General features: G+C 43.2%; 1 protein-coding gene across 2 annotated transcripts in view; it reads left to right on the top strand.

The window, feature by feature from the left end:
* The window catches only part of UBXN8 (UBX domain protein 8), a 30074-nt gene extending 16198 nt beyond the window's left edge, over positions 1–13876 (top strand). The window contains exons 4-8 of one of the 2 annotated variants that reach the window (XM_069976713.1): positions 5862–5984; positions 7465–7605; positions 9286–9327; positions 11046–11120; positions 13049–13876. In XM_069976713.1, coding sequence (XP_069832814.1) covers positions 5862–5984; positions 7465–7605; positions 9286–9327; positions 11046–11120; positions 13049–13213 — 546 coding nt within the window. In that variant the 3' untranslated portion in view covers positions 13214–13876. The remainder of the gene's footprint in view (positions 1–5861; positions 5985–7464; positions 7606–9285; positions 9328–11045; positions 11121–13048) is intronic. The other variant, XM_069976714.1, reaches the window with a different exon arrangement.
* The last annotated feature ends 1060 nt before the right edge of the window (positions 13877–14936 follow it).

Genomic DNA, 14936 nt, shown 5'->3' with positions numbered 1-14936 from the left:
ACCCCTTTAACACACTGATGGTTAGCCTGGTCAGCTTTCTTTGGATGGCCTGCATTTTTTTCATGAAATAAACACCCAGTGGTTTCTAATGCTTTACCCATTGCCAAAGTTTCTGTACAAAGCACATTCAGCAATGTATTCTGAAGTTTCGCTTTAATAGCACAACAGGCCCAATTCTTGCACATTTTAAAGGGAACCTGTCAGCTGGGATGACGGCGCCGAGCCCGCCCAACCCCCCCGGGGGAGCCCTAGATACTTACCCTTTCCTGCAAGTCTCGCTCCTGGACCCGGTCCCAGGACGGAGATCTTGCCGTCGGAAGCCGTGAAGATGTCTCCATCCGGGGAAAGGGAAGGTGTCCGGGGGTCCACCGGGTGATCGGGCGGGCTCGGCGCCGTCCTCCCAGGTGACAGGTTCCCTTTTTTTATGTCGCCATCTTTTATCACACTGCAAACACATTTTAAGTTTGAGTCCAGAAAGCGAAAGCTGTGGTGGGATTGGTTAATATGGCATTTTCAGTCACATACTATTTACCACTGATGTTAATCGGTCTTTACTATGCTTATTAACATATGGACTGGGTATACTTGGTAAGCTCCAATAATGCAGTGTTGGACCTCTGTGGTGGTATAAGGCTAGGTTCACACTATGTAACTGTGCGGCTGTATTTTTTATGCGGCTGTAAATGTGCGGATGAAACTACGGCCGTGGGAAAAAATAGACATGCGGCTCAAAACATACGGTCATTTACTTGGAAATCTGGTTCAACTAAAAATAACAAATAAAATCTTAAGAAAGTGATGCAAACACCTCTGTAATGCATCTGGGAAAGCAGGTAAACAGTTTACATGAATTGCTATTACCGGGGTTTGCGATCCTCTGCAGTAATGCCGATGTCTCTTATGGTTAATATAGTAAAATAATAAAACACATTTTCGTTGTAATAAAGTGCCTTTCGTTGTTCAATAATTAAATTTAAACTAATCCATCATTTTGCAATTAAATATACTGTTAAAATAAATAGATATATAAATAAATGTATATTTATATATATATAATTATTTTTTGACAGTATATTTAATTGCACAATGATGGATTCGTTAGAATTAAATTATTGAATAACGAAACTGAATTTATTTCAACGAAAATGTGTTTTATTCATTAAATATTAATTAGTACAGGAAGCTCCATAAGCCATTAATTCATATTGCCGGCAAAAGAGCTTTCTGTACTAATCATCACTTTACTTTAATGAAAACATCAAATGTTTCTTCTTTTTTTTTTTTTTTCTGTTTCAATAAGTTTTTATTAGTACAATTTTTCAAAGTTTTTACATACAGTAAGCTGGAAGAACACAGAGAGAGTTATAACAAGTCGCAGTGAGAAAAGCATAACAACCACCAACATCATACAGATACAGTGTAACAGTTTAACAGTGATAATAAGTAGCTGGTGGACTCAGTGAGTGGCAGGTATGTTTGAAATATAAACGCATAATGTTAGTCAAATATGTAGGAAAAAGCGGTTATATGTAATCCAGGTATAGTTGCGGGGTAAGTAGTCCTAAGACGCCTGGTACCACACAGTCAGTGTCTTACATGTAGATTAAGCATCAAAGGACCAGTAATATAAAACATAAAACAAACAAACAAACAGAAGACAATGTGTACTCAGACAGATAACACAGAAAGGCAAGTGGCCCTATATGAGATAGTTACGTCTAACACTATATATATTACAGTGGAAAGGTAAGGCTGGTGTAGAAAGTGAAAGTGTAAGACGCTTAACAGCTTATATTGGATATAGGCCGCGTTGCAGGGTACAATTACAATGTTCTGATAGAAATAAAGCAAGAAAAGGCTATTAGGTCCCACGTCGTAATGCTGAAAAGCAAATACGACTGGAGAGGGTATTGGGGGGGGAAGAGAGTCCGGCCTAGCGAGGAACTGGTGACGTGTCCATTCAATAGAAGAGTCAATCAATATTCCAGGAGTTGAGTAGGCGAAGTCCATCTTCTAAATTTGTAACGTAGTGCGTAGACTGGCCATGAGTGATTAACAAATGCGCAGAATTAAACCATTTATAAGCAATGTTCTTATCTCTGAGTGTTCTGGTGAGGGCGGCATAAGTTTTGCGAGCTCGAAGGGTCTCCGGTGAAAGGTCCGCATATACCTCAATGCCTTGATGGTTATCAGACATTTTTGCGCCTCCTCTCATCGCCTGCAATAGTGAATTTTTCACAGGAAGAAAGTGCACCCGCGCAATAATGTCCCTGGGAGTAGTGGAAGGAAGGTGCTGTGGCCTAGGAATTCTCCTTGCCCAGTCGATCGTCAGTTCTCGGTTAGGAACATTAGGCAGAGTGCGTTTGATAAGCGATTGGATGTAGGCAGGTAGTTCTAATGAGGTAACAGATTCCGGAACATTGCGAAATTTGAGGTTATTTCGCCTGTTGAAATCTTCTTGCATCGCATTCTTAGCTTTCAATAAATGCACTTCCTCCTCCAAGTTTTTACACGTTTCTGCTAGAGCATTGTGGGCCTCGATGGTTTCGCTTAGTTTTAGTTCAGCTAAGAGAGCCCTGTCATCCACCACCCTCACCGGGGAAGACAGGGAAGAAAAAAGACGGTCCAATCCAGCAAGCAGAGAGTCTCTGAACAATATGAGCCATTCTTTAAGTTGAGGAGCAAACACCTGGGATATAAGGTCCAAGCAATTATCAGTGTCCCTCTTTACCTCCACCAGTATTGGAGAGCTCAAAATATTAGTAGCAGCAGACACTGGTGAGGAGGATTGGTGGCATGGTGTAGAAGTAGGCATTAGGGTACCAGACTGAGAAGGACTAACTGAGCTGGGTAGCTCCTTATCCAGGGTACGGACACTGCGGAATTCTGGAGCCAGCGGTGAAAGTATGCCGATCTCCGCAGCGCCTTTCTCAGGAGCAGGCTCTAATGGAGTGGGCAGAGATGCTGCTGGAGAGGTTTGCTCGGAAGCTGTAGTCTCACAATAAGTACCTTTGTCGGTGAAAAGCAGAGAGAGATCCGCAATAGAGGATGCACAAGAGCCCGCAGTAGTCTTAGATAAAAGAAGAGAAGAGGCTGGTGGAAGCTCTAACACCGGGGAGAAATGATGCTGTTGCTGGCGTGCATCAGCCGGATCCGGCCGAGGAGAATCTAAGCTTGTGTTTCTGATTCTCCGGTTTCTCCTCCTAGCCGCCCGGGAAGATGTGAGAGCAGCAGCTGACACCTCTCGGTGTCGGGCGGTGGGTTCGGGTGATAGAGAAGCCTGCCACACTGAGTGTACCTCCGTATCTAAGGCGTCCAGCCAGGAACCAAAAGCTGAGCAGGCGCCATCTTGCTTCTTTGCGGCCGTCGGGAGAGAAGACTGTGCCCTTCTCCGCGCTGCCGATGAAGCTTTCTTCGAGGTAATGGGCATCTTGGAGGAGGAAGGAGTCGGTCAGGGGCCCCCAGAACACGGATAGGTAAAATCCGTGCGCCACAATCGCTGGTATATGCTGAAGAAGCCGGAGCTCAAGCAGGACACGTCCGAGCTCCTCGAGCGCAGGCCACGCCCCCCCAAATGTTTCTTCTAATTATGCTATCACAATAGCATTATTAGAAGAAACATTTAGAATTATATGTGCGCTCAGCTGATTGGCTGATCGGCTGAGCGCACATATAATTAGCGGGTCCGCAGCACAGTGACTTCATTGTGCTGCGGACCAGCGAAGAGACAACATTAGGGTGAGTATAGAGCTCTCCCCACCCCCTCTCCAGCACTGCACCCCTCCCAGCAAGGAAGGGGGGTCACTTAACCCCTTCCTTGCTGGGATGGGTGCAGTCTGACATCAGTCTGGCCCCCAAGGGGTTAAGGGGGATGCAATGCATCCTCCCTTAACCCCTTGGGGGCCAGACTGTAAGCAGCGATCTGTAAAGATGCATACTGTAAGGAGCACAACACCGTTCACAATGATGGGTGTTGTGCTCCTGTTTGTGTGTTTTTTGTGTGTTTCTCCCTTTTTGTTTTTCAGATATCGGTATCCTGGGGATTACGTCGGATTCCGTGGACTACGTCGATGACCAGCGTTTTTTTGTTGTTTTTTTTTTAATAAAATGGTCAATGAGGGGTGTGGGGGTGTTTTTATTTGAATAAAAAAAAATTTTAACTTGTGTCTTCTCTTTATTTCTTTACTTTATAGACTTAGTAGTGGAAGCCGTCTAATAGACGGAATCCATTACTAAGTTGGGGCCTAGTGTTAGCCGGTATAAAATGGCTAACACTAACCCCCCCATTATTACCCCAGTACCCAATGCCACCAGGGGTACTGGGAAGAGCCGGGTGCCAGTGGTCCCGGAGCGTCAAAATTGGCGCTCTTGGACCGGGAGGCAGCAGGCTGGTAAGATTTAGGCTGGGGAGGGCCTAAACCAATGGCTCTTCCCACCCTGGTGTTACCAGGCTGCTGTCGTTTGGTTTTTAACCCGGCTGGTTATAAAAATAGGGGGGACCCTATGCGTTTTTTTTTAAATTATTTATTTAAAAAAAACCCCGCATAGGGTCCCCCCTATTTTTATAACCAGCCGGGTTAAAAACCAAATGACAGCAGCCTGGTAACACCAGGGTGGGAAGAGCCATTGGTTTAGGCCCTCCCCAGCCTAAATCTTACCAGCCTGCTGCCGCCCGGTCCAGGAGCGCCAATTTTGACGCTCCGGGACCACTGGCACCCGGCTCTTCCCAGTACCCCTGGTGGCATTGGGTACTGGGGTAATAATGGGGGGTTAGTGTTAGCCATTTTATACCGGCTAACACTAGGCCCCAACTTAGTAATGGATTCCGTCTATTAGACGGCTTCCACTACTAAGTCTATAAAGTAAAGAAATAAAGAGAAGACACAAGTTAAAAAAATTTTTTATTCAAATAAAAACACCCCCACACCCCTCATTGACCATTTTATTAAAAAAAAAAAAAAAAAACGCTGGTCATCGACGTAGTCCACGGAATCCGACGTAATCCACAGGATACCGATATCTGAAAAACAAAAAGGGAGAAACACACAAAAAAGACACAAACAGGAGCACAACACCCATCATTGTGAACGGTGTTGTGCTCCTTACAGTATGCAGCATCTTTACAGATCGCTGCTTACAGTCTGGCCCCCAAGGGGTTGAAATAAATTCAGTTTAGTTATTCAATAATTTAATTCTAACGAATCCATCATTGTGCAATTAAATATACTGTCAAAAAATAAATATATATATATATATATATATATATAAATATACATTTATTTATATATATATTTATTTTAACAGTATATTTAATTGCAAAATGATGGATTCGTTAGAATTAAATTATTGAACAACGAAAGGGACTTTATTACAAAGAAAATGTGTTTTATTAATTTAATATATTAACTATTAGAGCCATCGGCATTCGGCATCATTGCCGGCTATTTTTGAAGTACTCCGTACGGACCGCCTGTCAATCCACGGCCGCGTTTCCAGCCGCAAACAATGGTCTTGTTCATTTTTTACGGGTCCGCTTACGATAGGGCCGTAGATTCATACATAGTGTGCACTGTGCAGCCGTATATCCTATACTTTCCAGCGTACGCATGAACCACCAAAAATACCGCCGCACACTTACATAGTCTGAACCTGGCCTTATACTGTATGACAACACTAAGGTGGCATTATACTATGTAGGTGTAAATATGGTTGTGTTGCAACCTGCACTTTACTGTGACTATTACCAGAAGTCTATACAGGATGGATGGATCTCAACATAACCACACTGTGTACTGTTTGTTACATGACCTATATGTATATTTTCTATATCATAACTTAACTGACTTTTCTCTCTCTGACAGGCAAGTGAGTTCAATGAGAATATTTTGAAGCCACGAAAAGAAGAAAAACTCAAAAAGCTTGAGGAACGCTTCTACAAGATGACTGGACAGACATGGAAACTAACTGAAGGTTATACACTTGGTGTGAGTATAGAGTTTGGGCCGACTAGGAAGGCTATAGGGTATAATGGGAGTAGCTTTGCCACACTGACTTGCTTGTGTTTGATTGCAATTAGTATACAATATAGATTACCTCTAATGATTAAAGTAATGTTCCAGTCATCCTTTTGAATTGTTTTGCACCATTTTAGCCTATTGTAATTTGTTAGTCAGTGGATTATACCAAATTCTCTTTATTTATGTTAAGGTATCAGTGTCTGGTCTGGTATTGCGGCTTAGCCTCTTTCACTTCCAACCAAGATAAGCTGCAATACCAGACATGGCCTATAGGCAAAAGAGGCATTGTTTCTGGGGGTAGAAAGATTAATCTTTTTTTTTTTTATCCAATACAACCCTTTTATGAACATTGCTTTGTTACTGCTGTATCCAGGAAACTGGAAAACAATCAATATATCTGCCAATGTAGACTCCAGAGGTAATGCATATTGCTGTTTAACTAAGCTCACATCTCAATCAGGAATCTAAAAAAGCTGAGTGACAAGGACATCAAGTATAAGTTGTAAAAGCTATAATGCTTATCATGTGAGTGGTCAGGATGCCGCACATAACAAATAGCTCCTTGGCTCCTTACTAAAGGGCCTTTTACACAGGCCGATTATTGACCAGGAGTGCTCCTGTGGCGGAAATCAGCCCATGTAAAAATTACAGCGATCAGCCAAGGACTGGGAAAATGCCTGATCTTCAGCTGATCATCATGTATTTAGAACGTTCTTTAAAGTTTATCATCATCGGCCACACATCCTCCTGTGTAAACGGAATATAAGGCCGTTGACAATAAAGGGAAACTGACAGAACGGACATACATACTGTCAGATTTAGTATTACAGAACGTTACATACTTACTGCTGCTGCGAGCTAGCATCTTATTCTCCAGCTCTCCTGTTCAGCGCTGTGTCCCAAGGCCCCGCCTCCACTGACTGTCAATCATTCTGGAGGAGGCAGGGCCTGAAGACACAGCAGCTAGACAGGCCAGCTGGAGGAACAGGATGCTGGATCGCATCAGCGGTAAGTATGTACTGCTGTGTGATATATAAACTGACAGCACAAATCTTTAAATATCCATGCTGTCAGTTTCCATGGCTGCACGAATGATACATGGATCCTTCTTGCAGCCCAGCCACAAGATGTCTTGTGCCGTGCAGGGGCACTGCAAACGAGTACCGATCTCACTGATCAGAGCTTGTTTGATGCCTCCACACCCCAAAAATCTATTTGTCTAAAGGGACATTTTAGTTTTGTTGGTGCATGTTTTCAATACCAGTGACCCCTACAGAAAATTACAGCTAATGCGATTGGTATACTGAATTGCTGGAGGTCCCATAGACTTACATTGCAATGCAAGTCTGCGGGACTCAAAGCAATTTCATATACCTTATTAACTACTAGATTGCTACATTTTTTAGGACATTTCTCTAAAGGAGAAAAATCCTTTTGTTAATAACAGGAAATAGAGGATCAACAGAATGACTCAGCAAGACTGAATGATCATGCGGAAACTGCCAATAAAGAAGCCATAAGGAAAAGAAAACTTCCAGAGAATGTCAGAAAGCCCCTACCGCAGTGTGAGCAGCCACAACCTAAGAGGGTATGTTCATGTGCCTTAGTGCTAAATGCTCCAAAACAGGTTTGCTTAAAGTGAATCAGTACTATAATGTATAGAACCCTGTTAGCAGATCCTAATAGAGCTGCTAAAGCGTTTTTTTACCATACTTGGTGAGCCAGCCTCCTAGGGGGTATATAGGAGAAAATATTTTATTTCAGCATGTGCTGCAGGGAGAGAGGCAGCTAGTCACAGCTCTCTGACAGTCAGCATGCTCTGCAGGGAAGATTGACAGGCTAAGAGGCCTGTTAGAAGCCTCCTAGCCTGTCAATCATCCCTGTAGAGCATGCTGACTGTCAGAGAGCTGTTACTAGTTACAGCCTCACCCCCTGCAGCGCGTGCCGAAATAAAACAACATTTTCTCCTATATACCCCTTAGGAGGACGGCACACCAAGTATGGTAAGAGAATGCTTTAGCAGCTGTATTATGCTAACTGCTAATCTGCTAACAGTGTTCTATACATTATAGTACTAATTGGTTCCCTTTTTATGTTTTCTCCCAGATGTATAGGGCTGTCTATAAACATTATATTTGCTATTGGTTTGCTAGCCTAAAGGAGAAGTCTGGTGAAAACTTTTTATAAAAGTATTGTATTGCCCCCCAAAAGTTATACAAATTACCAATATACACTTATTACGGGAAATGCTTATAAAGTGCTTTCTTTCCTGCACTTACTACTGCATCAAGGCTTCACTACCTGGATAAAATGGTGATGTCACGACCCGACTCCCAGAGCTGTGCGGCTGTGGCTGCTGGAGAGGATGATGGCAGGGGGGTGCTCAGTGTCCCTCCAGTGCCCTGTGTCCCTCAGTGTCCCCCTGCCATCATCCTCTCCAGCAGCCACAGCCCACACAGCTCTGGGAGTCGGGCCTGACATCACCATGTTATCCAGGAAGTGACATCACCATGTTATCCAGGAAGTGAAGCCTTGATGCAGTAGTAAGTGCAGGGAAAAAAGCACTTTATGTGCATTTCCTGTAATAAGTGTATATTGGTGATTTGTATAACTTTTGGGGGGCGTTACAATACTTTCATAAAAATTTTCGCCGGACTGCCGAAGTGGTTGGTTCCCTTTAAAGACAAAGTCCCACGAAATTGAAAAAACGCTGGCAGGCCGGGTGTTATTTAAAACAAGTAAACTTTCCCATCTCCACGTGATATAAGTCAAATCTATAACCTTTGCTCATAATAAGATAACAAAAAGCTTAATGGGGTTTACCACTTTTTAGTAAGATTGCTCAGTGTACAATATTAGTAACTGTAATGTCACACTCCCCTACTCCAGACTGTGCTGCTCTGCGGTGAGTATGTCCATAAGATGGCCAACATGCAGTAGCATGTGACCATGCCCCACCCCCAGTGTCCACTTCTGAGCCTGTATATGTATATTAAAATCACAGAGGGAGGGCCATGGTCACGTGTTTCAGCATGTCAGCAATCTAATGGAAAGAATCACCGCTGGGCAGCCCAGCCCAGCGTGGAGGAGGGGAGTGTGATATTAGCTCTATGAGGTACACAGGGAGCTGCTGTCAGTAAGTGCAGTGAGTACAGTTACTAATACTATACACTGAACAGTTTAACTATAAAGTGGCCAACCCCTTACATGTATACAAAATATTTCTTTACAATAAGCAACACTGTATTAACCGTGTTTGTATTAATAGGTGATCACTCTGCCTGAAGAACCTAATGAATCGGAGGAAGATGTAAGTATGGTTTTTACTTATGTCACAAGCAGATCAGCTCTCTGTTCTGGTTTTGATTGCCTCTAACTTTTTCTCCTAACCAATTATTGTCTGTTTTATGTTGTAATAAACCACGCAAAAATGTATAGAAATTACTGGGTTCATACCGACCTGCACAATAAAAGTGATCATCGGCTGATCATTGATATAGGTTAGAACCTATATTTGTCGGGCGCCAACCGCGCACCGCTACGTGTAATAGCGGTGCGCGGCTGGCGACTGATGATATACATTACCTATCCACGCTTCAGGGCTGCTCCTGCGGTCCTCTTCTCCCCAGGTCCCGCACGCTCTAGCTTCAGAGCAGCCTGTCAGCTGACAGGCCGCTCTGAAGCTAGAGCGTGCGGGACCCGGGGAGAAGAGGACCGCAGGAGCAGCCCTGAAGCGTGGATAGGTAAAGTATATAGTTTAAGCAAGGGCTGCAAGGACATCGGTAACGATGTCCTTGCAGCCATTGTTAAACGATTATCGGGGCTGTGTAATTGGCCCAGTAAACAAGCGCCGATCTAGCAGATCAGCGCTCGTTTACAGGTATTATCGGCCCGTGTAATAACCATCCTATGAAAGGGAAACGAATAGAAGGTTAGAAGTCTCTAGACTGCTGTTATGTCTCCATAGATCAGGGATGCTGAAAATGGAGGTAATTTTCTTCATCCTCGGTGCTGTTTTTGTTAAATTGAGCATTTTAGCAATTTCATGCAAATTAGGCGGTTCGGTGCACTAGGGGGGCAAAACTACAGTCAGTCAAGAACATTGGGGCAATGCTCTGCAGTGATGTCATTTTGGCCGCTCATCACTGAATGAGTATTCAGGACGGGCAGAGTGGTGGGGTAAATTGGTGCAGAGGACTGTAATACCCCCCAATGGACTACACTGCCACAACGGTGCTGAGGATAAAGGTAAGAAAGCTCCCTTCACTCTCAGCGTCTTTAGTGCTGTGGGAACATAACAGCAGGTAAGAGTCTTGTAACCTATTTCTCCTTTCTCATCTAGGCCTCTTTCTCTTGATATGCTGTTGTTTTTCTACCATTAATGACAGCAGCTCATCGTCTAGGTTACCGCCCACCTTTCTGCTCTAAATGCAGCGGTCTGGCTGGTGTATATATAGTTAGTATGCATATATTATACAGTATATATACAGCACTATCCAATTTGTATAGGTTTTATTTTCCAACCTAAAAAAAAATTTTTTTTCAACATTTTGTAAAAGATTCGTCTAGCCTGCTGATCCAGTGGTCATCTGTGCCAGCATGAAGCAGCAGCCCTTTGCTACATGTAGTAACAGAGGGCTGCCCAGTATGGCGGGAGGTCGGCTCCCAATCTTCCGTTATACCGGCAGTGCCACGCTGAGGAGTACAGTAACTTCTGCGGCTAAAGGTTAGCTATGGTCTATTATGGATCTTCAAAGCTGGGTGCCACCCACATTCCACCACTCCTGTCCCCCGGTGTACCACTTCTGGTGTGGTATGGCTGAGTGGGCTTGCCACGTCATGGGAACGGCAAGACACCAGAGGGCTGGAACGGCGGCAGTGCTGGAGCCAGGGAGATAAGTGGATGTAATTGTTTTCACCCACCTCTTCCTCGGGCAATACAGTTAAAGGGGGCCCCATTGAAGGCTTACTGTATTCTCTTAAGCTTTTACAGATGTTACATACATTTTTCACTTTATTCTTCTTAAGGTTGTCACCATAGCTTTACGTTGCCCCAGTGGTCGTGTTTATAGAAGACGGTTTTACAAGTCCTGCAGTTCTCTTGTAAGTGTCTTTAGGTCAAGCAGGTATTGCATAGGTTATTTTGCTCCACTCATGGTGTTTTTTTATTAAGATTGGTATAACAACAAAATCTTACAAGACATATGTAAAGCAGAGAACCAAATCCTATCTGTGCGTCTCCCAGTAGTTCAGAAAGACACAGCTGTTGTAGAGGGCAGCTTTGTTCTTTCTTGCACTGATCATATACACCAGGTTTTTAAAAGTTACAGGTGAGCGCTGCCTGTTGGCTGTATCTGCCATCAATTGGGGTACTCTGGTAAAATGTTTTTCTTTCAAGTCAACTGGTGTCAGAAAGATATACAGATTTTTATATTTTTATAAAATATATTATATTTTTATATTTATATTATATTTTTATTTAAAGAAGTAGTCCGGGGTCTGACATTTTTTTAAAAACAGACTGGGAGGAGTTGGCTGAACATAACAACCAGCACTTACGTCCCCGGCTACAACCCAGGAGTTTGCTGTCTTTCACTCCGGTTCCTGGTCCCCCGAGCGCTTCCTGGCCTAAGCGGGCTTAGCAGGGCTGACACATCACATCCCGAGTGCCCACTCAGACCAGGAAGTGGCCAGAGGACCGGGAACCGCAGCGGAGGACAGCAGGAAGGTAAGTGGCTGTTATGTTCAGCCGCCTCCTTCCCAGCTTTTTTTTTTTTTTTTTTTTTTAAATGACAGACCGCGGACTTCCCTTGGCTGCAAAGAGCACTGTGTCAGACTGAAGAGAATACTTTACAAATAGAAGTAATAAACAAATCTATATAACTTTATAAGAACCAGTTGATTTGACACAAAAAAAATCACCTTAATATCTCTTTAGGAATCTATGTGATAGTAATATTTTTTAAAGGGAAACAATGCCTGAGGGACCAGTAATATTTAAAGTGAGCTTCTGTGTCTGCTTGCATGCACCTACCCCCACTTTTGACAGCAGGTGCAAATGCTTATTATAGGTATTACTCCTAGGGTGCATCTCCCAGCACCAAAAAAAAAAAAAAAAGATTTGTTGCAGAAGTTTTTGCAAAAGATTTATTCCTATTAGTGGGGACTGCAGAAACAAACCCATTCAGTTGATAAAGGAATGTGATTCCTCACAAATTCGGGGTCTTATTTTATTCCCTGAAAAAAAAGGGCTAGGGTTTATTTTCAGTATGCCCTTACACTGTAGCCCCACTCTTTATGGTAGTTAGTCTTAATACTGTATGTCCCACTATTGTTAGGCTCCTATACTGTAAGTTTTCCTGCAGTAAGCCCTCCCCCCTCTGTAGTTGTTCCCCCATACTGTATACACCCCCCCTGCAGATAGTCACCATACTTTATACATCCATCCCCCTATGTAGTTCTTCACTCATACTTTTTACCCCACCCGCTGTAAGGACCCCATACTGTATACTTCTTCCCTCCCCCACTGTAGTTCTTCCCCCATACTGTGTACATTTCCCCTCTGCAGTAAGGCCCCCCTAAACTGTATAACTTCTCACTGTTGCTCTTTTTATATTCTGTATACATCCCCCCCCCCCCCCCCACGCTGCAGGTATTCCCCTAATACTGTATACATCTCCCCTCTGCAGGTAGTGCCCATACTTTATACCTCCCTCCCAACTCTGTCTCCCCCATATAGAATGTCCCCTACTGTGCATCTTCTTACCCCTCCTGCAGCTTGTGTGGCGGTGGGGGCGGAGCATTACAAGTCCGGCACTGATTGGCTGATGCGCAGCACCCAGTGTCAGGGATCTGATTAGCTGAGTGTAACTAGGGCTTATATTTCAGAGCAGGTCTTATTTTCAGAGAAACACTGTGGTATGTGTGTGTATATATATCTTAGAATAGTAAAAGAAGTGGTTGTAAATATGGACACAGACTTTTAAAAATTTATTATCTGAGTAATCTCCTGTCTTTTTTTTTTTTTCTAGGTATTGCTGGATTGGATGATGAAAATTGGTTATCACCCAGTTCTTTATTCTATTTGTACACCTATGCCAAGATGTCCTCTACAACCGAAAGAAAATGTGACATTGGAAAATATTGGCATCATAAGACACACAGCCTTAAATATAGAAGAAAAGGATCCATCGTGACTTTACATCTACATTTTCCCCTTATACTGTAGGGCACTTTACACAGGTTGAGGCACACAAATAAGCATACCTGCAGACTTACCTACTTTCCAGGTGAAAGACAATCATTAACTACTATAAAGGATCAGTTTAATGATCACCGTATTCATAGTTCATTATTGTATGCCTATTTGTGATGGATTTCCAGTTTCTACTTTAAGGGTGCGTTCACACCTACAGGATCTGCAGCAGATTTGATGCTGTGTTCAGTTATTTAAATGAAATCTGCTGCAGAAAATCAGCTGCAGATCCTGTAGGTGTGAACGCACCATAATTCTAGTTTCCAGTGATGGTGGTTGATTTGTCCCTCTGGCTGTGCATGGGCAGCCACAACATATTGGTGGGGAGATGCTAGATTTCTGAACACACAGTGAGTGTTGTTTTAATCCAGAAGATAGGATTTGATTTCTTTTCCAGTGAAGAGATAAGTGTATGGTGTAAGAACTGCATCTTACATTACACTGAGGTAAAAATGTACTGTATGTAAAGGGGTATTCACGCAGGATATGCCACAAATGTTCCTAATGTATTCTACTCCATTAAAGACAACATGGCTGATGGGGTAGATTATGTCTGGCTTGATGGATCAGTTCTTCCATTTAAAAAAATAAAATCAAAACAATATATATATATTTTTTTTTTTTTTTGCATACACAAGAACGTCGTCGACCACATTTTTCTGTATGTTAAATGTAACCATTTTAATATGGATCTGTCTAACGGACTGCAAAAATGCTGTGTGAACCTACCCTGACTCTTCAAGGCATGAAAACTTTTTGTGCAACATATTACTCCTGTGTATCCCTAGGAGGCATTTACACGTCCACATACAGCTCCGAAACTGTTTACATCTTCATGCTTCTGTATTGACACAGCATGAATTGTAGACATTGGAACCAAAAGGGTTAAATCAAATGTGTAATTATAAAGTATTTGCGTTAATACTCCTAGTATATGCATATTACTAGTCTCTGAAGTTATACAGTCAGTCTTGTATATAAAGTGCTATGTGATTAGTGTGTATATTTCTCCTGTGCCTTGCTCCAGAGCACACGGGTAAGGCTGCATTCCCACGTTCCGTGATCCTGACTGATCACGGACGTGGAATGCATGTACTGGAGCCCCCCCACGCCCGGACAGCATCTGTAATTAGATGCTGGGAGCGGGGGAGACTGTATTCATAAGCGCCGCGCTGTAATGAATCAGCCGCGCGGTGCTGTTACTACAGCGCGGCGCTTATGAATACAGTCTCCCCCGCTCCCAGCATCTAATTACAGATGCTGTCCGGGCACGGGGGGACTCCGGTACATGAATTCCACGTCCATGATCCGTCAGGATCACGGAACATGGGAATGCAGCCTAAGGGGGATTGACGCCAGGATTAGGCCGTGCTGTTTAAGATCTGACTTTAGCCTAATAATGCTTTGATGGATCTGTTTATTAATGGAATAAAAAGAATGAAGATACATCGATATTGGCTACGCAGTGGCCTGTGACCCACTACATGTCTGTAAGATTTGTGTATCCTCCTACTATTGATCATATGCTTTGTGGAGTATGGTATATTGTTGTGTGATTATATATTATTTTGAAATCACCATCTCAGCTGGCAGAATTTTCTGTATGATGAAGCCTTATGTACTGTTTGACACAAGATCTCCGAGGGGAAAGGGAGGAACTCCCA

The sequence above is a fragment of the Dendropsophus ebraccatus genome, chromosome 7 (genome assembly GCF_027789765.1).
Source record: "Dendropsophus ebraccatus isolate aDenEbr1 chromosome 7, aDenEbr1.pat, whole genome shotgun sequence".
Lineage (NCBI taxonomy): Eukaryota > Metazoa > Chordata > Amphibia > Anura > Hylidae > Dendropsophus > Dendropsophus ebraccatus.
This window is presented reverse-complemented; position numbering and strand designations above follow the sequence as displayed.